We start from the raw sequence: 23542 nt of genomic DNA on the forward strand, positions 1-23542 counted from the left end.
TCCACCACCAAACCCCCCCCCCCTTTTAAATTCCTGGTAGCCTACTCGTTGCTTTTATGAAAATATGAAGACTTGGAGAGAGAGAGAGAGAGAGAGAGAGAGAGAGAGAGAGAGAGAGAGAGAGAGAGAGAGAGAGAGAGAGAGAGAGAGAGAGAGAGAGAGAGAAAGGGACACATTTTTCATTTGTCGTGCCTGCTCATGCCAAAAACATCATCTGATTATTGCCATTTATACAGGCTCTTCCATTAATCAAAAAGATCAACTCGGTCTGTGAAATTGCTTAGGGTCTTCTCTGAACTATCAACAGGGGATCCTTGCACAAAGCCCGTCTTTGTTGCTGTTCGTGTTTGCCTGACCAAGCCCAAAATCTGCTCTATCCCATAACTCTGGGCTTCATATGAGAACTGACACCCATAAGGCTGAAGATATAAGTTCTGCTTTGTGCATGCAGTAACTGTAAAAATACTATTTAAAAAAAAATAGTTTGGCTGACGTGGCAGATACGGGCCTTTTGTGAGTTATCTCGCACAAGAATGTGTTTAGTTAGCACATGTTGTCCATAAAGAGAAATGAGTTTGGTACTTCTGGTTATTTTCACTGAGCGAAGCTGCATGCACACAGGTCTGAAGTGGTTACAGCGAAGCAGGGAGGCATCTTATTCTAGCTGGAGCAACAGAACATGATATGGCTGATTTGAAATCATCTGGCTGGTGCATTCTGCACTTCCAAAAGTGCAACTATGGTCAATCACATTTGAAATGTCAGCATTCTAAATATTGTAAAAGTGTAACATTGCTTTGGTTATAGCCTGCTATGGACAGGGACCTAGAGCTTTCTTATTCGTGTACAATATGTGTTGTATTAAGTTCTTCTATCTTCTATCTATCACAGGCACAACAGACACAGAACTTTTGAGCTGTTTACAATCAGCAACACTAAAACAGATAGCATACTCATTTGTGTTTCTCTGTGTAGGTTCTTACTAACCCAGGACAAAATAGTGATATGTGCAAATAACTGTTTGTCTTCCTCAAAAGATATTATGGTATATCAGTGAGACTTCAATGAGATGACTCCCAACTTAGCTCTGAAGGTTTGATCTCTGTTTCATTTGTCTTTCCTATGCAGTGCACAGGTCATTGCCTTGGCCCAGGTGTGGCCAGTTCCATCAGCCCAGGGGTGTCATGTGACCCAAAGATAGGTAACTCCTCGCTCCGCTCTGCAGAGCCGCTCTGCAGCAGCCGTAAAGCCAAGCTAAGCCAAGGCACCACTCTCTCTACAACGGTGCTTCTTCCACAGTAGAGAGCTAAATATTGATTTTGCACAGGGCTTTGCTGCAGTGAGAAATCTCATACTTTCAAGTTGGACACAACTCACAGAGTTTGGCCTGCTATACAGTTGCAGAATGCCTAGAGCAATGGTTTTATGGTAATATGGTAATCAGGGATGATTACGGCTGTAATGATGTAAACATATGGACAACTGATTACCTTAGACCCACTATCTAAATCATGTAGTCTTTAAGTTACAAGTTTGAAGGAAAAACAAAGAGTAATGTTGCTACCAACAGTGTCCGACTGTAAGTGACTATGTACATTACTATGGAGTTAGTGGTGCACATACTGTGCTGTACTGTATGGATAGTACTGGAAGAGCAGCACAAGTTTTACTCCAGCCCTACTCGCACTGATTAAAAGCTATACAACTCAACAACACTGGTTAGAAACCTTTGTATTCTCTAAAGTGTTTCACTTGAAGAAAGGAATATCTTGTGTGTCAAAGGTGTATGGTAACATTGCCATCTTACAGTATTAAGCCACAATGAGTCATTGTTGGTCATTGCAGAATATCTTGTCCGGCGCATTCATCTTGTCAGGTTGATCATGACGATGCAATGACTCCCATCAGGCTGCTGTCGAGTGTGTCCAGCACAGGACCAACTGGACCGTCCCTGACCAGAACTGCACCTGGAAACGGAGGCCGGTCTCCTGGCAACAGTGCAACATCACATCCTGCAGCAGTAAGATCCTGGTGTGTGCCTTGCCGATCATGCACACACATGCACGCATTCATGCTCATGCACGCACACACGCGCGCGCGCGCACGCACGCACGCATGCACACACACACGCACACACACACACACACACACACACACACACACACACACACACACACACACACACACACACACACACACACACACACACACACACACACACACCAGTACACACACACATTTCCTCTCCCTCTCCCTCTCCCTCTGCCTCTCTCTCTCCCTCCCTCTCTCTCTCTCTCTCTCTCTCTCTCTCTCTCTCTCTCTCTCTCTCTCTCTCACACACACACACACACACACACACACACACACACACTGTACTCTCTCTCTCTCTCTCTCTCTCTCTCTCTCTCTCTCTCTCTCTCTCACTCACACACACACACACACACACACACACACACACACACACACACACACACACACACACACACACACACACACACACACACACACACAGAAATACACACAGGCGCACAAACGTGTGTGTATGTGCGTCATTTGGCAGGTACAGCGTCTCTGTGAGGAGTGCCCTTTGTGAGGCTGCTTCCTCAGCCAGCCCCCTTTCATGTCCTCCTGTGAAGCCCTTTAACTGTCACTCCAGTCCTCCCTCTTATTTGCAGGCAAGCAAAAGCCCATAAAACATGAACCCGGTAAATTGCCTTGCACTTGGTTTCACAATATACTGCCTGGCATTGCCACCGCCCGGTACTACCCGCCAGAATAACTGCATTTTGCAGGCTTTTACTGAATGCCTTTTTAGCTCAGTTGGATAGCACAAACTACCTGGAAGAAAACACTTATATCCTTGAGTTGTTGGCTACGAGTATGCGTTTTTAAATGGTCCAAGCAATTACAGGAAAATTGATGGAATTTTATTTGCTCATGTCTTATTTCCTGATTCCTCATTTTCTGTTTGGCTTTTGTTTTTGGTCGGTGAGTGCAAAGATACAGCCCAGTACTGTGTAGTGGTAAAGCGTCTGCAGCTGTGTCTGCTGGGTCTGTAGGTCTAAGTCCTGTTCCGTGGACACTCACCCCATCTAGTGTTCACGGCTGTGGACTTCACTACTAGCAATGGAACACCCACCGCTTCTAGAATATTCAGCAGGGGAATTGGAATGTTTCTTGGTGTAGACACATCTGAATGGATTGGAAAAGTTATATATATTGCGACGTGATTTAATTCTTGGGGAAGATGTTTGTAACATCTTGTGGCTTGGATATATCCTCATAATAAATAATCAAATAAATAAATAAAATATTGACTTAATGTGTTTCAGACTACAACCTTGCTACAGTGTTGTAAACATCTCAACAAAAATGTGGTCTCTTCTCCTTGTTTTGACAACAATCTCAGCAGTGGTGCATAAATATTGTGTGCATACTATATTTATTTATTACATCAAATGCGTCTGTTGTAATCTACACCTGGTCTGGATTAAGGTCAAACTCCTTCAGGGCCATTCGCTTGTGTGAAGGGAGTCAAGGATGTGCAAGTTCAACAAGGAGTCGGGATGCTGTCATGCATGTGGAATCATCACCTTGTTTGGAAAAGGAATATCCAAATATGATCAAGAGACATGAATTTTGAACTCTTGACTGTGGCAATGGGAATGTATTTATATAAGTGCAGGACTTCTTTGGAAGGAGAAAGACTTCAGGGCAAATACTCACTACTGGATATGCTCTTGCTACACTAAGAAAATGTTTTTTTCCCCTAAAAAACCCCCCACCCCATCAATTAAAAAAAGATGTTTTTATAGTGGTTACAGTGTTCTTGGAGGCCTTGGAGCCTGATATCACGCCTTTCGTAAAGTCTTCACGAAAATAATAGAGTAATTTTCGTGGTGCATTCACGTTATTGCCCGCCTTTCGTAAAGTCTTCACGAAAATAATAGATTAATTTTCACGCTGCCTATTCACTTGAATTTCCCCACTGCTGCTATGGTTATCCAAACGTCTGCAGGGGCGGGGAGGGGGTGCTGACAGAACACTGCTGATACACTCGGGACTCACTAATTCGACGCCCTTTCGGTACTTACGCCTTATGTCCCCTAAACCTAAACCTAAACCTAAACCTAAACCTAAATCTAACCCTAACCTTAACCCTACTTAACCCTAAACCTAACCCTAACCCTAACCTTAACCCTAACCTTGACCCTAAACCTAACCCTATATTGCTTGTTTGAAATGTTTGATTACCATGTGACGGTAGGCTACCGAAAGGGCATCAAACTAGTGGGTCGCTAGGGGGCAATTTAAGTGAATAGGCAGCGTGAAAATTAATCTATTATTCTCGTGAAGACTTTACGAAAGGCGGGCAATAACGTGAATGCACCACGAAAATTACTCTATTTTTTTCGTGAATACTTCACGCCAAATGGATCTATTTCACTTCTTCATTGTAACAGAGTGCAGCATTTAACTAATTCTTGTAAATAAGGTGTTCTAAGCGCAATAACGTGCACATTCTGTGTAGATATTTTATATTACATAATTTGTTACACCCAGATACAAGATAATAGTTGTCTTTCTGTATTGTGTGCTGTCATGACTGAAATAGTATGTGAACACTTGCAATAAACTGGAAAGATCTTCCTCTGTATACTCTGTGCCCAAGACTTTTGGCTGTGTGTCTCCTTGTCCATCGCATCATACATTTCCTTTCACTACTCCCAACACAAGTGCTGGGTTGACACCTGGGTGATGGAAAACTTCAGTGTGTTTGCGTGTTAAGTGCTCAGATTCTAAAATTTTGGTCATGCTTATATTTAAGATTACAGAACAAAACCTGCATAGCATTGATGTCATTCATTACATACACTGCATATTTCTTTCATTTCATAAGCATGGATTTACCGTAAACGCATTTGTAGACGATTCGATGTGCATATTACAAGCACCACTTGCCAAAATACCAAAGAAATCCCCAGTCACTGACACTGACATGGTGTCATTGCTTCAAAATGCTACACCAATGAAATACCAAATCATAATATCATATGCCTGAAGCTACTAACCACTATTGCAAATGACTTGTGACAGAACAAAAAAATAAACTGACTTTTCAATAGATTTATTTCGATTCTTTTTGTGTTTGTGACAATATAATTATGCTGAGAATTTACTTAGCGTCACTTTCTTCCTGAATGAATACAGAGGATGTCCTGATTTGGCAACTTCCAAGTGTTCCTGATGGTGATGCCACTTCATGCCAATGGCATAATACAGCAAAGGCTCAGCTTCATTTGTAAACCCAGTCACAATCGTAAACAACACAAGTGCATGATTTAAAGTAATGTGATGTAACATTGTGTGGTAGTAAGTGCTCATTATTGATTCACCATCTATCAAAATACATGGGACAGACAGCTGACAGTGTAATAAAACACAACACTTCTTAATAATACGTGTTTATAATTAAGGCACGTCTAAGGCAATCAAAGTAGCAATTAAGTTGCCAAATATATGTATGTTTATTACTAATTATTCTATAACTTGCCTCATAATTCTGAAAAACAGAGGTGTTACAGTAAAAGCATCATTATCATACCTCAGTGCTAAATAACACCTTGTCAAATATCTCACACAACAACTTTTCTTTTTTAGGAGGAAATGTGAGATGTTTTTTAATGAGCGTCAACATGGTGGTACTGCAGCATCCCTGGCTGTGTCATGTCACCCGCCTGTTCCTCTAGTTGACCACCACGGTGTCTGAGATCTTGACCCTGCCGTCTCTCTCCTTGGAGGACAGCCTGCGGTAGAAGCGGTGACCTCGCTCGTCGCTCTCCTCAAAGGCGTAGCCCGGCGGGCTCCCCAGGCTAGCAGGGCACACGCTGATCTTCTTGGGCGTGAACTCGGCTGTGTACATGGTCTGCTTGTGCATGGGCACGTCGCTGGTCATGGGCGCGTTGGGGGGCTTGAAGCTGACGCTGGGTTGCAGGGCATGCTGGGTAAAGTGGGACCTGAAGGTGGTGAGGTCCTCTATCTTGCCGGTCTCCCTGTGCAACTCGTCGGCCTTCTTGATGATCTCCTGCTTGCAGGAGGCCCAGGCCTTGAAGTCGTCCCGGGTGGTGGTGCTGCTCTGGAAGGGGGTGTTGCACTGCACGGGCCGGGTGAAGGGCTTGGCCGACACACTGGGCTGGACGCTGTGCCGCGTGTAGTGGGTGTTATTGGTGGTGCTCAGATCCATTTCGGCGGTGGGCGCCACATACTCCTGAGCCTTTTGGCGTGGTGGCGCGGTGACGGGCCACTGCTGGAAGCGCTCACGGAACTCCGTGCTGCTCTGGAACGGGCTGTCCGAGGCCGTCTTGGCGTGCTCCGGCTTGCAGCTCTTGGGGATGCGGCCAGGCAGGCCCTGGAAGTCCTGCTTGTGCGAGGTGAGGCCCTGCATGGGCACACCACTGGGCTTGTAGACCTGTGGGGGCCTGGAGAAGCGGGCTTCCAGTGGGTGGGGCACGTAGGACTGCATGTTGCTCGTCATTCCGTCGAACGGTGTGTCTGACATCAGGGGCTGGTGGAGGGGCTTGAAGCTCTCCCGCGCCACAAGGCCCCTGGGTGCAAAGTCGTCTTGGAACGTTGTGGAGTTCCCAAACTTCTCGGGAGGGGGGTGATAGGCCAGGTCCGGCTTTTTCATTTCGGTCTTTTGCAGGGCCCATGCACGGAAATCCTCTGTGGAAGAACATATCACACTTTTAAAAAATGAATCCTATTGGCAACTTTGAGAGATAAGCTTAATAATAAAAAATAACAGCAAAAAAAAGTTTTGCTTAGTCCACTTCTATGCAATTGTAAAACTACTCGTTATGTACATTGTGTCAATGGCAACACACCCAGTCTGGCATGCCGTAAACCCATCAGCTCATGATAAAGTGTCCTTGATAGATAGCGCTCTGCACTTCATAATCTGTTTGCTTTGAACAGAAGTGTCATCATACTGCCAAGTCATAGTACTCCATTATCTACACCAAGGTAAGGTATGCCTACAGTATAAATGGATTGATTGGCTGTTGATATGGTACTAATGGTGAGTGAGGACTTGTGAAGTGAGGATGACAAAATATGCTACATTTGCTTGGAGATGCCTGGACCGTCTGAACTGAGCGCTGATTCAGATATAGAACAGTGACATCAAACTCACAAATAAAACTCTAAAGAAAACAAGAGCAATCCGAGATAGCAAAAATGCCCCTCTAGCCAACACTAGATGCACATGATGTTCAGAGCCCTACATATAAGACTTAGCATACTGCTCTGGTGATGTGTGTTTGGCGCCCCCAAAGACATCCAGATACACTGTGGCCAGACACACAAACACAGAGACAGACAGACAGAGTCATTGCTTTACAGCTCTACAAAGCAAAAAAGTAGTAACTGTGCAGAGCTCCAAACTGAGTAAAAATGACTTTATAATAATCCTGTTTGGCGGCCTAAGCACCTTAGATATAGAATACTGACATGTACCAGTTTTGTAACTTGATATTGTCACTCACATTCTTTGCAGATTTTTTTCATCATTTTTATTTAACTTTATATTGTAATATATATGTTATTAAAATCATAATAACTCAACCCAGAACAATGCAGTTACAGACTTTTTGCTTTGTAGGGCAGTGTACCTGCCCCAACCCCACTAATAGGGGCCGGCCAACAATACAGAGTAAACAGCTGAACCAAACCTCGCTGTCACCGATGCCAATCTATTAGATAGAAACTAGAAAAGTGCTCAGAGTGCAAATGTACCTCCGCCCTCTGGTGGACAGAAATACACATGCATCGAGAACATACAAACAAATGAGCGTACACACAACTTGACCACATAACCTCCTCATTCGAGCCGAGGTAATTGTATCCTTACCCTTGCAGCATGCCAGGATGCTGAGGTTAATTACCTTTATAAGTGGGAACGGTGTCCAGTTTTCCTGAGCCCACGTGAGGCTTTGCCTTGGGCCTGCGAGGAGCTGCGGCCTTCACTTCGTAGTAGGGGAACTCCTGGTCATATGTGGTGGCCAAGTCAATCTCACCAGGCATGGGCTTATATTCGGCCTTCTGCTTACCAGCACGTGGCGTGATCTCGTAAGGGATAAAATCTGTCCTGAACATAACAAGATCACCAACGTAGTCATTACAGTATCTATCCCTCATGTGCGCTCCAATGCACTTAATCAGTGGTATGTAGTATGATGTAGATATAGTCTAGTCACCAGAGGGGGGTCACGCGCACCCCCTGTACTTGTTGTCGAAACCTATTTTTTTAGACTCCTCCATATGTCTAATTTACAATAAGAGATGTTAGCATTGCTGCAAATTGTCCCATGGGTGTTTTTCAGGGCTCATCTTGGAAACTGCAATAGCGATTTACACAATTCTGACATTTGACTATTCACATAACTTTTGAACCAGACATGGTACAAAGACAAATGAGACCACTTTTCCATATAATTCTAGCATGGGGAATTGATTGGAAGGGTCAATAGGTTCATAAAAACATGTTTAGACTACTTTCTAGGAGAAAAATGACTAAAATGTATCAAATATTCTAGAAATTCTGACAGGAACTAGTGTGTAGATTTTCAAAAATGGTGTAAAGATGACATTCATTGCAAGTATTTATGACTAGAAACATTCTTTGACTCGAGGTGACTACCATACATGCTGTCATTAACATTAAAACATCCCTGCCACCTTTTAAGGCTATGCTTAGTCATGGTTGATGCGAAAACCATAATATTAGCAATCGGATGCATTGATGACTTGACCCTTCCAAAGCATCCAAAAACAGATTTTCAGTGGTTTACAATAGTATCAGAAGTACTTAGAACATAATAAATGTTTACCCAGTTTTTGGTGACAAGAAAGGCCTCAATTTCAAGATGGCCGCCACCAGGCCCACAAAATGAGCATTTTCTGAAAATGACCATACAATGACCAGGAATAGTGATGTTTGATATGTATTGTGATATAATATTCTTAATACCATGCTTACTTGATGGGTAAGTAATTATGAATACATTTTGATATTGAGGAAGTCCATTAGCTACATAAAATAATCTTATTGAATTTAATTCTAAGATCGAAATTGGTGAAAAATACTGCCATGTGTAGGCTCAGAATCTTGTGTAGCCAATACAGATAATAATACCAATATAGGTGTTTTACCCCATGTTTCTGACTTGATCAGTTCATGTTCTGAGTAATTGCATCATTGTATACTGCTAACAACAATGCAAAATTACCACTTTCCAGCAATTCTGAAGATTTAGAATCAGAATACTTTCAGTTGGTATTTCCTAACTCCTTGAAGTGGTGTTGGCAGCACAATGCATATCATTTCTCGCAAACAAATTCACCCTTTATTGCTTTAAAACATGCAACACACCAGCCAGCTCCTGCACATTGCTGTAATTTACCAGAAGAAGCCACCCCAATTTCCATGGTAACACAACATGCCCAAACACCTGTAGCAATAACATTGTAGCGAAGGGGAGTAGAGTTGCCCAGCCGGGACTCGAACCCAGACCTTCTGGGGTAGTAAACTGGGGCTTTGACCACTACACCAAAGAGCCAGGCTCGTTGGCATGTCAGTCAGAACACACCCACAACCCTAGTGATGGTTACTCCATCACACTGCCTTCCCCTTCTGGAAGCGCACCCGTGCGCTTCACACACTCATGGTGTCCCTCACGCAACTGCCCATCATGCTTCTCCCATCCAGTGTGCCCCATCATCAATGCTTCACCCATCACTGGGGTCCCTCACACCGGGGTCACCACACCTGGGGGTCCCTCACCTGCAATTACAGCTCACAAATAATGGGTATGCTTCCAATGGCCGCATGGTAGCCATCCCACTTCTGACACCATTTGTAGCGAAGAGGAGTAGAGTTGCCCAGCCGGGGACTCGAACCCAGACCGTCCGGGGTAGTAAACTGAGGCTCTGACCGCTACACCAAAGAGCCAGGCTCGTTGGCACATTAGTCAGAACACACCCAAAACCCTAGTGATGGTTACTCCATCACAAGCATAATAAAAGACACAACAAATACTCCGAACTCTGAGTATCTATAGTAACATTAAGCCAGGGGGTATACTGAGAACATGGTTAAATGATAAACCAGACTCTGTTAACCAACAATGAGTGGTAAACCTGCTAATAGATATGCCTATTGTTATCCTTTAGTAAAGAACATCAGGGGTCCAGGCTCCAGATGATATACCTCTAACCTACTAAATCAGCTAATTAGTATACCCCCTAGGATGCACTCTGATTTAATATTAAAATGAAAGCTTTGGATTTGACCACCATTCTCTCCAGGCATCAGTGAGAAACACTGTGTCTGTGTCAGACTCTGTTTGTGTCAGACTCTGTGTCTGCCATAATCAACCCATGAAAACCAACTGGTCCAGACAATGGCCAATGTTGTGTGCTCAAAGACAGAGCAGAGTTGCTAAACACTCTCTTTACCAACAAGCCATGATCCCATCATGTTTTAAAGCGACCACCATCAAAGTTGTGCCAAAGAAATCATTCCTATCCTGACGCATGCATCATGAAATGCTTTGAAGGGCTAGTAATGTTGCACATCTAAAAACAAATCCATCCATATAGTCTCTTCTTGTTCACATTGTATACTCAGCCAAATATCCCACAGAGGAGGTGATCTCTCCCGTCCTTCCAGCTCTAATCTATCTGTACAAAAAACTAATATGAGAGAATGCTCTTGACATATGAGGATGCTGGTCATGGATGGCAATTCAGCATTCAGCACCAGTACCTCATTTACAGACTGTACAATCTGGGTATCAACAGCAACTTGCTTCAAGACTTCTTTAGGCAAGCACCAAATTCCACCTCATTCATCATGACTCTCAGCACAGGGCCTAAGGTTGTGTGCTCACTCATCAGTGCAAAACAACCTTTAGCACCAATCCTCTTTGGAAGTTTGCAGATGACACAGCTCTGGTGGATATCCTCGCCATGAGGTGATGAGACTCAGGAAGGAGATTGACATTGTAAATGTGGTACAGGCACAACAACCCAATACCCAGGGCACGCCCAACACCCTTCACACTCTTCACCCATCACGGGGTTTGTTACTGGTATAGAGAGAGAGTGAACTACAGAAAATCCCTGGAGAGGTGCATGAGCGAGGTTCTCTACTGAGACACCAACCCTTTGTCACTGATGAAGCCCATTAATGCCATTGCTTCCTGTGTAAACTGGAATGGGTAAGTGCTTCACCACCCATCATGAACATTTGCTCAGCTAGTGCTACATATCCAATCATATATGTGTGCTGTGGCAAGACAGTTGGGTGTGTCCTTCAGCACAATGTCCAGAACATGCAAGATATGTCAGGAGACATGTCAGTACACTAAGGGACATGGAAGAGGCCATAGGACGGCTTACAACCCAGCAGTGGGATTGCCGGAGCCCTGCAAGAATCAGCTTTTTAGGCCACTAATGTCCAATGCTCAAATGCTCAGGAGCAATAACAATTCTGCAGTATTTATTTAGTGACTTTCAAAACACCCAAGGTTGCTTTGCAGTGTGTGTGTGTGTGTGTGTGTGTGTGTGTGTGTGTGTGTGTGTGTGTGTGTGTGTGTGTGTGTGTGTGTGTGTGTGTGTGTGTGTTAGAGTTTGAGAGTGAGTCTGGAGATGTTTCTGAGATGGTAAAAAGCATATTTGGTGACTATTTTGATGTGGGACTGAATTGATAGTGATAAATCCAAGATGAGCATCAATCCAGGGTGTCCTTAATCCAGTGAACTCAGAGAGCCATTCCAAGAGGATGGTGTTAGAAACTGTCTCAAAAACTCCAGAGAGGTTCAGGATGATGAGGATGATTTCATTAGGAGGGTATGAGGGTCTGGTGTCCACAAGTGGGGCCTATTCCTACAAAGCAGCACTGTAGGGAGCGATTTGCATACCAGATAACATAAAGACTGGCACATTCACTATTGGTTCCCTGTGCTCTTCATAGATGAGAGCAGGTTCACACTGAAGACATGTGACAGACATGACTAAGTCTGGAGAGAACATGGAGAATGTTATGCTACCTGCAACATCTTTTATGAACAGCACACGGTGCAGATGTTGAATATATAATTTTGATGTCGTTTTGTTTATACAAATTGGAAGGGTCAAGTCATCATGAACATGAACCGATCAAGTCAGAAACATGGGGTAAAACACCTATATTGATATTATTATCTGTATTGGCTACACAAGATTCTGAGCCTACACATGGCAGTATTTTTCACCAATTTCGATCTTAGAATTAAATTCAATAAGATTATTTTATGTAGCTAATGGACTTCCTCAATATCAAAATGTATTCATAATTACTTACCCATCAAGTAAGCATGGTATTAAGAATATCATATTATCACAATACATATCAAACAACACTATTCCTGGTCATTGTATGGTCATTTTCAGAAAATGCTCATTTGTGGGCCTGGTGGCGGCCATCTTGAAATTGAGGCCTTTCTTGTCACCAAAAACTGGGTAAACATTTATTATGTTCTAAGTACTTCTGATACTATTGTAAACCACTGAAAAATCTGTTTTTGGATGCTTTAGAAGGGTCAAGTCATCAATGCATCCGATTGCTAATATTATGGTTTTCACATCAACCATGACTAAGCATAGCCTTAAAAGGTGGCAGGGATGTTTTAATGTTAATGATAGCATGTATGGTAGTCACCTCGAGTCAAAGAATGTTTCTAGTCATAAATACTTGCAATGAATGTCATCTTTACACCATTTTTGAAAATCTACACACTAGTTCCTGTCAGAATTTCTAGAATATTTGATACATTTTAGTCATTTTTCTCCTAGAAAGTAGTCTAAACATGTTTTTATGAACCTATTGACCCTTCCAATCAATTCCCCATGCTAGAATTATATGGAAAAGTGGTCTCATTTGTCTTTGTACCATGTCTGGTTCAAAAGTTATGTGAATAGTCAAATGTCAGAATTGTATAAATCGCTATTGCACAGTTTCCAAGATGAGCCCTGAAAAACACCCATGGGACAATTTGCAGCAATGCTAACATCTCTTATTGTAAATTAGACATATGGAGGAGTCTAAAAAAATAGGTTTCGACAACAAGTACAGGGGGTGCGCGTGACCCCCCTCTGGTGACTAGACTAATAGGTAGAGAATACAATTACGCACATTTCACAGCAAATCCCACATATCACTACAGACTAACTATGCATAATGTCAAAAAATGTACTTGAATGTTGTTGTTCCATCCATCCTCCCTTTGTTGCCCATGAATTCCTGCTTGGGTTTGAGACTCTGCGGAGGATGCTGATTTCCATAGGAAGGGTACTTGTCAGTGTACTCTGTGATGACACATGGTTTGTTCCCCTTTGTTCCGTACAGTGCAGTAGGTGGATGGGGGCAACGGTGACGTCTGATATAAGAAAACAAATGAAACGATGAACGAATGAATGAATGAATGCATGAACGCATGAATGAATGAATGAACGAATGAATGAATGAATGCATGAACGCATGAATGAATGGATTACATAACAAGTAATTGCAGATGCATTTACCATACATGCATCCTCAATTACTTGTAATTACTTAAAGAAACAAAATACATCATCAAGAAATACACCATCAATTAATTAAAGAAATGCTAAGTAGTTTCCACCTTCTTTGGGCAACTGAATGCAAACTACAGATCTCATACAGAACACAGACGGGACTCACTCCTTCAAACTTGCTTAGCGCTGCTCTGACCAAACTTACAGGTACTATATAGCATTTGACGAAGTAAATTGAGAAGTGCCCATCCTCTGACCCCTCATCCTGAAACAAGTTGATGAAATATTGCACTGATAGTTTGTTTGTTTGTTTTGGTTTATTTTCTTTTATTGGCTTATTTTATCGGTTGGTTGTTGATGGTTTTTTTTGTCTGTTGTGTTTTTTGTGTCTCCATTGAAGAACTCTCTAGGTTACTCTGTATACTTATAGCTATACCTATATCCTGCTAGTGAATGTGTCTAATGGAATGTCGACCTACCAGGGGCCCTGACTGGCCAAAAGTAAAAAATCGCAGAATTGTGACAAGATGCAAATGCAATATTGAAAATTTTTACTATTGTTTTAAGTACAGTTGGTAGACATGTTATCCTTACTTCCTAGCTTGTAATGATGACACTGTCACGAAATGTGCCTTTTGTGGGGCCCCCACAGCAACCTGTAGCCTAGGGGCCAGCTCTGCTGTGATGGCAACATTTTTTTTTACCAGCAGTTTGCTAGAACTACATTGTGACATCTGCTGTTGGTCATGTCATGGTTACAAAGTTGGTGACTGGCTGACAGTAGAAAGTTACTTTCAGAGTAGTCAGTCTCTTTGCTACTTTGTAAATGCATAACAGCAACACTGTATATTCAGATCAGATTCGCATCAGATTTTTCTTCTGCTGATATGATTTGAAATAAATATATAATAAAAAAAGAGCCTACATGTGGTCTCCACAAACATTTGTTTTGGTTATTATTTGACTGGTATCACTTGGCTGATAATAACAAGTAAAATGCTGTTGATTTATTGATTGATTGCTCACTTTTGTCTTCGGAGTCACACAGACAGAGAACAGAGAGTAATAGCTATCGAGTTATGTTATGATGGAATTTCTCCTTGCAATCTAATAGCTACCACGAATCATACACCGAGTATCAACAGAGAACGTGAGCACTTGGCACACTGGATACAGAGAGTCAGTGTGTGAAGCAGCTGTATGCATAGTGTATGTACTAGGCTACCTACTTGTGATTGAATTACATGATCGCATTAATTACTAATTATTGACGTCGTTCAGCAACGGTTGTTGTTAAACAAGCAGTCAGGTCAGGTGGTGCATAATAAATAAGATTCCAATATTCTTACCCACAGCTGCAGATTTCACAAATACATCGCCGTGTCATTTTTTCAACTTCTTTATGAAAAGAAGCGAAATATCCTGCCTTTCTCCCCTTTCCAACCTACTCTCACAGAAGTTTTTGACTTGCTACTAGATCTTCTCAGTATTCCCTAGCAACCGCAGAACGTTTGCAAAGCTTGTTTCTAGGCAACGCTGTGTGTGACGTGTAAGGTTAAAGTTTACCTTTACGTCGTCACTTCCTGGATAGGGAAAACAACGTGAGTTTGTGTGTTCTTTCCATACATGACAGATAGTTTTAAAAATACCCAATTAAATCGTTTATGGACGTGGTCAACAATGCCATCCCATTGAGAGACAACCTCGAATTTGTTAAGAGATAAATAAAATGTGGTCAATGTTATTTGCAAGTGTTTTTGAGCTAACTCGTTAGCATTACAGCTAACGTCAATGTTGTGTACAGTAGTGGCAGTTCAACATTCTATGATAACAGCATGCTCTTTTGATTATCATACTATGCAGCCTTTTCACATCTAGGGGTAATTCTTTCTCTGACATGGTTGAAAGTTGAGAAATTCAAAGCTCCACAACGGCCAGTCAAAAGTTTTGCACAAGTGTTTCTTGTTCTTCCAACTTTGAAGTGATCCATACAGGTCTGACATTGACAGCCAACCAATGTGATGTTGGAGAACAGTGAACACTGCATGTGAATGTTTGTTTCGTTCATGGTCTTGTCGGTTTATTTGCCAGGTGACATTATTCAGCGATGGGGCATACGAGCTTGGAAAAAATAATTCAGTTGCAGAAGAGAACTGCCAACATTAGAAATATCTGTATCTTAGCTCACGTAGACCATGGTAAGTGATATGGAGATACCCGTAAAACACAAGCAACAAAAGCACAAACATTTTTAAAATTAAGATAAACATGGTTAACTCACACTGATCATATTCACTTCTATTTGGATGAACAGGCAAAACGACTTTGGCAGATTGCTTGGTTGCCAGCAACGGCATCATATCCAGTCGTTTGGCAGGGAAGGTAACGTGGCTTTATGACTGTCTTGGTTCAGTGCGACTGTAACTTAAATATTGCAACTAGTCTATTGTTTTTACGGTGTTGATTGTGTATGCACTGTTTTTTTATGTCTAGTTAAGATACATGGACAGCAGAGAAGATGAACAGATCAGAGGAATAACGATGAAGTCCAGTGCCATCTCATTACATTATGCATCAGGTAATGCATTTCTTGTGACATATGCCTTATTATATATTATCTAATACCTGGCAGTTAACAAAGATCTTTTTCCTGAGCCGTACTGTATGTGGCCATGTTTTTTTTTCAGGTGATAAAGAATACCTGATCAACTTGATTGACTCTCCGGGTCATGTGGACTTCTCGTCAGAGGTGTCCACTGCAGTTAGGCTCTGTGATGGAGCCATTGTAGTGGTGGATGCTGTGGAGGGTGTCTGTCCTCAGGTAATGGAATTGTTATTAACCAGACTGACTATTTTATATATATTTTTTTAAGTATCAGGCGGTTTTCTGCGGTTGTATGGCCAGAACTCAATGTAGTTCACGTTGGGTGGGATTTAGCACCTCCAAGCAGTCTAAAGAGCTTTTCTTGGGCTGGAAATCACCATGCACATCTGGCAACCCTATTTGCAGTTTGTATACAATGCAATTGATGATTATTTGAGTATATTTTAACTATGTCTGAGTGACCCCATAGCAGGTCTCATGTGATGACAGTGCAGCAGTACTGTGCCATTACGGTACCTGCATTTGGACCAATTGCTTCCCCCCTCCTTTGCAGACCCAAGTAGTTCTACGACAGGCTTGGCTGGAAAACATCCGACCAGTTCTTGTCATCAACAAAATTGATAGGCTTATCGTGGAGCTGAAGCTCACGTCACTAGAAGCGTACACACATCTGAAGAACATCTTGGAACAGGTCAGATCTGGTTACTTTTGTCCTTTTTTATATCAGTTTTCTTGAATTAATTGGTAAGTCAATTGGTTTACTGTGAAGTCGAGCTATGGTTGAAAAGTGTTATTCAAAATGTTTTATATCAGTTTGAATTGTGGTTGTTTTCCGCGTTCCAGCTGGTGTGAATGGAAGTTGATTGATACATCTTGTCCTATTCCTATGATGCCATCACCTACTTTTTAGCCCAAATTTAATTCATATGTGGGTGGTTGACGTTTAAGGGCGTAACGCAAAAAAAAAAAAAAAGTTTTTCAAATTCCTGAAAAAAATGATGGATAAAAATTGGAAAAAAATAGAAAAAAATAAAGCACTTAGTGGTCTGTGGAATTTCACCTTATTTTTGCCATTTTTGGGAAAATGTGTCCTGCATCAATACATAGCATAGGCATGTCACACCGCAGGAAAATGGAGTCACACCACAGGGAATTCACTGCATTATGGCCATTTTAATCCTTTTGAAACATGACTGACATCTGAGCTCATGCTAACTTAATAATGATATTATAATATGTGTTTTCATTAAAAAAAAACTTTTTTTTCCTCCTATGAGAGCAGTCACACCACAGGACACCATAACATGAACCTAAGCATTGTGTGACAGAAAGATTGCAATATGAAGATATATTAAGTGGTTAAGAGTCACCTTAAACTTCCACAGCACTCTCCAATAACTGAGGTACTGACTGGTTAGTCTTTAAGACCCTTGTAGTTGGCCTTGCAGCTGCCCATTCACAAACATTGACATACATGTCACCCCACAGGACGCAATTTGTGTTACGAAATTGAACTTGTAGTTAATATTACTGTCTTGAGTTTTTTCACATTCACATATCTTAATATAAAGTTAAGATTTATGCAATCATGCCAAATGCTTCATACATTATTCAAAATGTTGTTGGTTAATTTATATATATATTATTATATATTGTTTCATTAATGTTACAGTCACACCGCAGGAAATTTGACATATAAACCTTTACATAAATCTTAACAAGAATGTTTCTTCTCATCTAAGACTAATATGAAACATAATGTACCACATCTTCTTTCATTGACATCCTCCGCGCTTTCTGACCCCCCCACCCCCCCCCCCCCCCCCCCCCCTCCCCCCGGTTTTGTACAATGTCTGCGTCTCCACTGCTTATAGCCATAATGAGGTTTTTTGTTCTATGCCTTGATGTTGTGTTTGCAATGTGGAGCTATGGAATCTTTTTCTCCTCATCCTTACCCAATGTTGTCTACTACTTGTCTAAAACCAAGATTTGTGAAAGTGGATGCGCGCAGTGCGCAGTTCGTCCCAGGTGTACTAAACTTTGTATTAGTTTATGCTGCTACTAAGTATTGTACCCGAAACACAATTTCGTTGCCTTTTTGACAATGACAATAAACTCTTGATTGATTGATTGATTGATTGATTTGTTTTTTAAAGGAAAATAACAGTTTTGTAGGTTTTTAACCAATGTTACGAAAAAACAGGGCGTCACGTCTCCCACCCATGTATTGTAAGTGTGAAATTGAGGCAAGTTAATGTTACAGTAGCTGGATGTGTCTTTACAGGGACTGCCTTATCACTGCCAAGTCTTAAAATAAATGCGAAAACGCAGACAGAAAATCAAACCAAGAGGCCTACTGCCGTTGCCAAATTTTCAGATGACTTTTGATCCACTATTGTGGTTCTTGCTGCAGGTAAATGCTGTGACGGGTTCCCTCTTCACCTCCAAAGTGCTGGAGGATCGAGCGGAGAAGGAGGCCCAGAAGCAGGCTCCCATCGACAGCAGTGATGGAGGAGGAGGTGGCGGCGGAGGTGGTGGTGGAGGGGAGCAGGTGTACGACTGGAGTGCGGGCCTGGAGGAGACGGATGACTCGCACCTCTACTTCTCCCCCGACCAGGGCAATGTGGTGTTCGCCAGTGCCATCGATGGATGGGGCTTTTGGTATGTACTAAATCACTACCCCGTACGGGCGTGTACTGTATACACACTATGCAGCGTATACCTCATCACCTACTCTTCCTCTGCCTTTCATTAGGTATCCATTCCTCGGCTGCATTCTACAAGTTTTACCCCCCTTTTATGCCTGATTTAGATGGAAAGCCAAGAATGTTGCATTCTACTCTACCGAGTATGCATTTGCCAATACAATGGACTTGACTCCTCCTCCACATACCCTGTTTTTGATGACAAACACCAATGTAAATGCATGAACAAAACATCTAAAGGTCCTATTATACTCAGTATAGCTGTGCATGCAACAATACACTTTTCTTGTTGCATCCCTTTATCCTTGTGCATTTTCCTTGACAGAATGGTTGTGCCTTGATCTTTTCCATTGTTTAATTCTGCGTGTGCAGCAGTAATTCACAAAAGAGCCACAAGGTGGAGCTCTTGGAAAAGAGATATGGGATTGGTCAAACGGCTTCTTGTCACATAATTATTTTGAATGCAGGTGTAGCTGTTGCACCAGAACTGGTGAAACTATTTGTTCAGGCTAAATAGGTTTGTTAAAATTAGTAACTAGAACCTATCACTTGAGAAGACACCAGAGATTTAATACCACTCCAAATATTGTGGTAATGTCAGTCCATTTTGTGGTACTGTAGATGTGCGCAGCTTGTGCTTAGTGATGAGAGAGGGGGGGATGAGTGCTGTGCTTTCCCTGTTATCTATCTGGGATAAGTGAGCACAGCACTTTCATTCTCCTCCTCTTCACTTTGAAGTACAATTAAGCATGTTGAGTAACGGACAGATAAAAGCCCTCAGGAATGGACAGGGCCGGACCAGAGGACACTAATGGACTGCATTTTTTTGTTTGGCAAAGTTAAAAGAGAAAAAAAAACTTTTTTAATGGGGGAGGGAGAGACTGTAGTATACACACACACACACACACACACACACACACACACACACACACACACACACACACACACACAAACACACACACACACACACACTCTCTCTCTCTCTCTCTCTCTCTCAACCAGGGCACTGATTTATTTTAGCTGGCAGAGAAGCGAAGCGTCTACGGGCTGCTCTGCTCCAGTCGAGGTCAGCGGTACACGGCGGGCCGAGCGGAATAGAGCAGAGCAGAGCATAGCGGGCTGGGGCGGCTCATTTGGGCGAGCGAGCGCTCGCTTGCATAATGACCTCCAGGGAGAGGCTCCTGTGCTCCTACGCCACCCTGCTCGGCGCTGTACTGCTCTGCTCTGTTCTGCTCTGTGGTGGGTAGACCTATCCCAGGTAGAGAGAGAGACAGAGAGAGAGATATGAACAAAGAGCCCAATTTCATTGTCTAAGCTTCACTGTCAGTTTGGTTACTGTTCAAAAGCATAAATAAGGCAATTTAAATAAACGACTAACGTCTTTCATCCAAGAACATTTGCCCTCTTCCCTCTTCTGTACCATCTCACCACCACCTCCTCCTCCTCCTCCTCCTCCTCCTCCGTCTACCCTCCTCCCCTGGGAGACTACTGGAAGCCGGACAGACTTTATGTCTGGGATGTAATTATTTATTAAATTGTTGTTATTTTATTTTGCATCTCTAAGGGTAACTCTTGTCTGTACATGATGAGCGCTTTGTTATGAATGGCATGTTGTCTGTGTGGCGTGATGCGATGAGTGGCGGTGCGAGTGGTCTTGGCAGCGTGGAGGTGACAGACATGACAGTCTCATCTCCTCTCCCACGCAGACAGATGAGTCAGGCAGTCAGGCAGTCGGTCGCTCGCTCGCTGGCACCACCGGGCTGGCCTGAGCTGAGCTGAATTGAACAGCCTGATGGAAGCCTGAGTAGGTGGTCAGAGTTAACACTCGGTCTGCTTATTATTCGCCATAAACAATAAATAATAAATAAATAATGAATAAATAAAGGAGGGGGCAAACATGGCCACTGGCATTGCATAGCTTAGCATAGCGTGACATGGCACTCAAGTTCGCAAGAGTTTGCGTCGGGCTAGAGGTGTGCGTTTACATGGCTGACTCAGTCCTGTGTGTGTGTGTGTGTGCGTGTGTGTGTGTGTGTGTGTGTGTGTGTGTGTGTGTGTGTGTGTGTGTGTGTGTATGTGTGTATGTGTGTGTGTGTGTGTGTGTGTGTGTGTGTGTGTGTGTGTGTGTGTGTGTGTGTGTGTGTGTGTGTGTGTGTGTGTGTGTGTGTGTGTATGTGAGAGAGGGAGTTCTAGAAAGATCACACAGCCCCATGTCTTCTGAGATGGTGGAGAGGTGGATGTTTATACCTAGGGTGGGGTGAAATTGCAAAAAGATGTCATAGCAACAGATATTTTCATATCAGTCTGCAAGGCTGTATGATACAACTTCAAATCTATTTTGACTAGACTGGCCAGGATGACGGGACCGATCATGTTTCAAAGAACAGTACATGATTACATACAGAATCAATTATAAAGACATAAACTCAATGATAATTAGTCATCGTGGCCAAATGCATGTGGTTGTCAGTTTGCTGAATTGCTCAGCCCTAGCTCCATCCATGTATGTGTTTTGTTTTAAGTAACAACATGCATATCTATGTAAATCTGTCTCTATATATGCTGCACATTTGTATATGTATTGTACAGTACGTTTTATATGGCCATATGTGTATTAGCCTCGGTGACCTTTGTAATATAAAGGGACCGTGTGTCTCTCAATGCTTTAGACATTAGACATCTTTGACATAGCAATATCGCTAAAACAGGACACAGTTGGACCACAAAAGATTTGTCACAAAAAAGGTCTTATGAAGACAATTTTCTGTCTACACTCAATTTTCTCAAAATATGCAGTTAGAGCCCTTTGCCTTAGTACGCCAGTACGACGCCGAACAGTTTTCCACAAGAACCAATAAATATTTATGTCTATCTCTTTCCCAAACACATTTCCACAAGGTGACAACAAACAAACGTAACTAACTAACTAACTGGCAAACTTGTGTTTCTGTCTGCTTTCAGCATTCAGCAGTTTGCCCAGATCTACAGTCAAAAGATGGGGATCCGCTCCGACGTCCTGCTGAAGACACTGTGGGGGGATTACTACCTGAACCTCAAAGCCAAGAGGATCATGAAAGGAGCTCAGGTGAAGAAGAGAGAGAGAGAGAGAGGCGGGAGGCTTTGTTGGGCACCGACGATTCCGCCCGCCACAAAAACTCATCCAACTGAATTAATGGATTAATGTCTCAACACACATTATTCTGGTTCAGGCACAGGGGGATATGATTTGGCTTATTTTTTATCCTGCCGGCTTAAGGTGAAAACGTGTGCACGTCCAGAAAATTGCAGTTGGGGCGAGACATAAATGGCCGAGCTTCTAAAAGAAAACAATATTCCCACATTCTTACTTCACTCCTAAAACTGTTGATTTTTACGTTAAAATGATTTGACCGCAAGGACTTTGGCACCTTCTAATTAAAATGTTGTGTTGAAACATTGTAGCAATAGCAGAGATGGTGAAAGGGCACCCAGCCTTGAAAAACTTCTGCAATAACACAGTTTTGGAGGCAAGACATCAGTGTGTGCAATGTAAATATGTGTTTTTTCTTATATTATGCACATCAAATGGCTGCCTGTGTCTCTTACTGTATTACTACACTGTTATTATTATGACATATGTGGCTTTTACTATACCACTAAACACACCAGTGGTGTGCTTCAGGCTTGTACATGCATGGCATACGCACATGAAAAGACACTCAGCAGCTCACCTAGTTAGTGTTTGAGCGATTGCTGTTTATGTCTCCGCTGTGCCATACCTGTTTAGTTGGTACCTGTTTATGTAGGGGAGAGCTGGTGACTAGGTAGCCCCCATTAGCCCCATACCGCCATATCCAACCCTAGCAGTCCTGTACCAGCGTTTTAATGGGCCGGCAGCCCAGACCCGTTGCCTCTGTGCCCTGAGACCTGCTTTGTTCTCACCGGCTGACTGTGCATGGGCGTCCCCCGCTGTGATGTATACTGGCTGGCTGGCAGTCTGAAGTGGTTTGGCGTTGCTTGCGGTGCTCGCCTGCCTGGCGCTGATGATGGTGATGGTGATGGCTCAGCGTCTCGAGTGCCATTTGTGCCTGTAATGAATGTAAATGTAAAGTAATGCAGACTCTCCTATGGTAATGGGCTGCACTCCAGTCACTCAGCGGCCTCTTGAATGAGTGGGAAAGTGGGTGGCGGGTGAGTGGGTGGCTGTGTGGTGGTGAGTAGGTGGGTAGGTGAGTGAGTGGGTAGGTTGGTTGGTGGGTGGCGTGTGAGTTGACATGGTCGTACTGTTCTCTCTGCTAGTACTCCACTGCCTCCACTGTTATCCCTGCTAGAGTGTGAGCCCACAGACAGCATGATAGATAGATCCATACATAAGAAGAGCTTCCCCACTGCCACCACTGCATTCTGGCAGGATAGGGCACGGACGCACACACACACACACACACACACACACACACACACACACACACACACACACACACACACACACACACACACACACACACACACACACACACACACACACACACACACACACACACACACACACACACACACACACACTGCTCCACAGCCATCCCCAGCTCAGCTGAACATAATGAAGCTTGATGTGCGTCTCCTCGGCTGACGGAGCATC

The 23542-nt window shown here is 42.9% G+C and overlaps 2 protein-coding genes across 2 annotated transcripts in view; one reads left to right on the forward strand and one right to left on the reverse strand.

The window, feature by feature from the left end:
- Nucleotides 1-5107: 5107 nt before the first annotated feature.
- saxo2 (stabilizer of axonemal microtubules 2) lies at nt 5108-15097 on the reverse strand. Its single transcript, XM_063188103.1, has 4 exons — nt 14967-15097; nt 13296-13478; nt 7944-8146; nt 5108-6723 (listed from the first exon to the last, which is right to left on the reverse strand). The coding sequence occupies exons 1-4, from the start codon at nt 15002-15004 to the stop codon at nt 5747-5749; spliced, it is 1401 nt and encodes a 466-aa protein (XP_063044173.1). The 5' UTR covers nt 15005-15097; the 3' UTR covers nt 5108-5746.
- Nucleotides 15098-15198: 101 nt separating this feature from the next.
- Nucleotides 15199-23542, forward strand: part of efl1 (elongation factor like GTPase 1) — a 124012-nt gene continuing 115668 nt past the window's right edge. The window contains exons 1-8 of the mRNA XM_063188826.1: nt 15199-15218; nt 15709-15815; nt 15932-15999; nt 16111-16195; nt 16305-16438; nt 16776-16913; nt 18636-18883; nt 21889-22012. Coding sequence (XP_063044896.1) covers nt 15725-15815; nt 15932-15999; nt 16111-16195; nt 16305-16438; nt 16776-16913; nt 18636-18883; nt 21889-22012 — 888 coding nt within the window. The 5' untranslated portion in view covers nt 15199-15218; nt 15709-15724. The remainder of the gene's footprint in view (nt 15219-15708; nt 15816-15931; nt 16000-16110; nt 16196-16304; nt 16439-16775; nt 16914-18635; nt 18884-21888; nt 22013-23542) is intronic.

The sequence above is a fragment of the Engraulis encrasicolus genome, chromosome 22 (assembly GCF_034702125.1).
Source record: "Engraulis encrasicolus isolate BLACKSEA-1 chromosome 22, IST_EnEncr_1.0, whole genome shotgun sequence".
NCBI classification, from domain to species: Eukaryota; Metazoa; Chordata; class Actinopteri; order Clupeiformes; family Engraulidae; genus Engraulis; species Engraulis encrasicolus.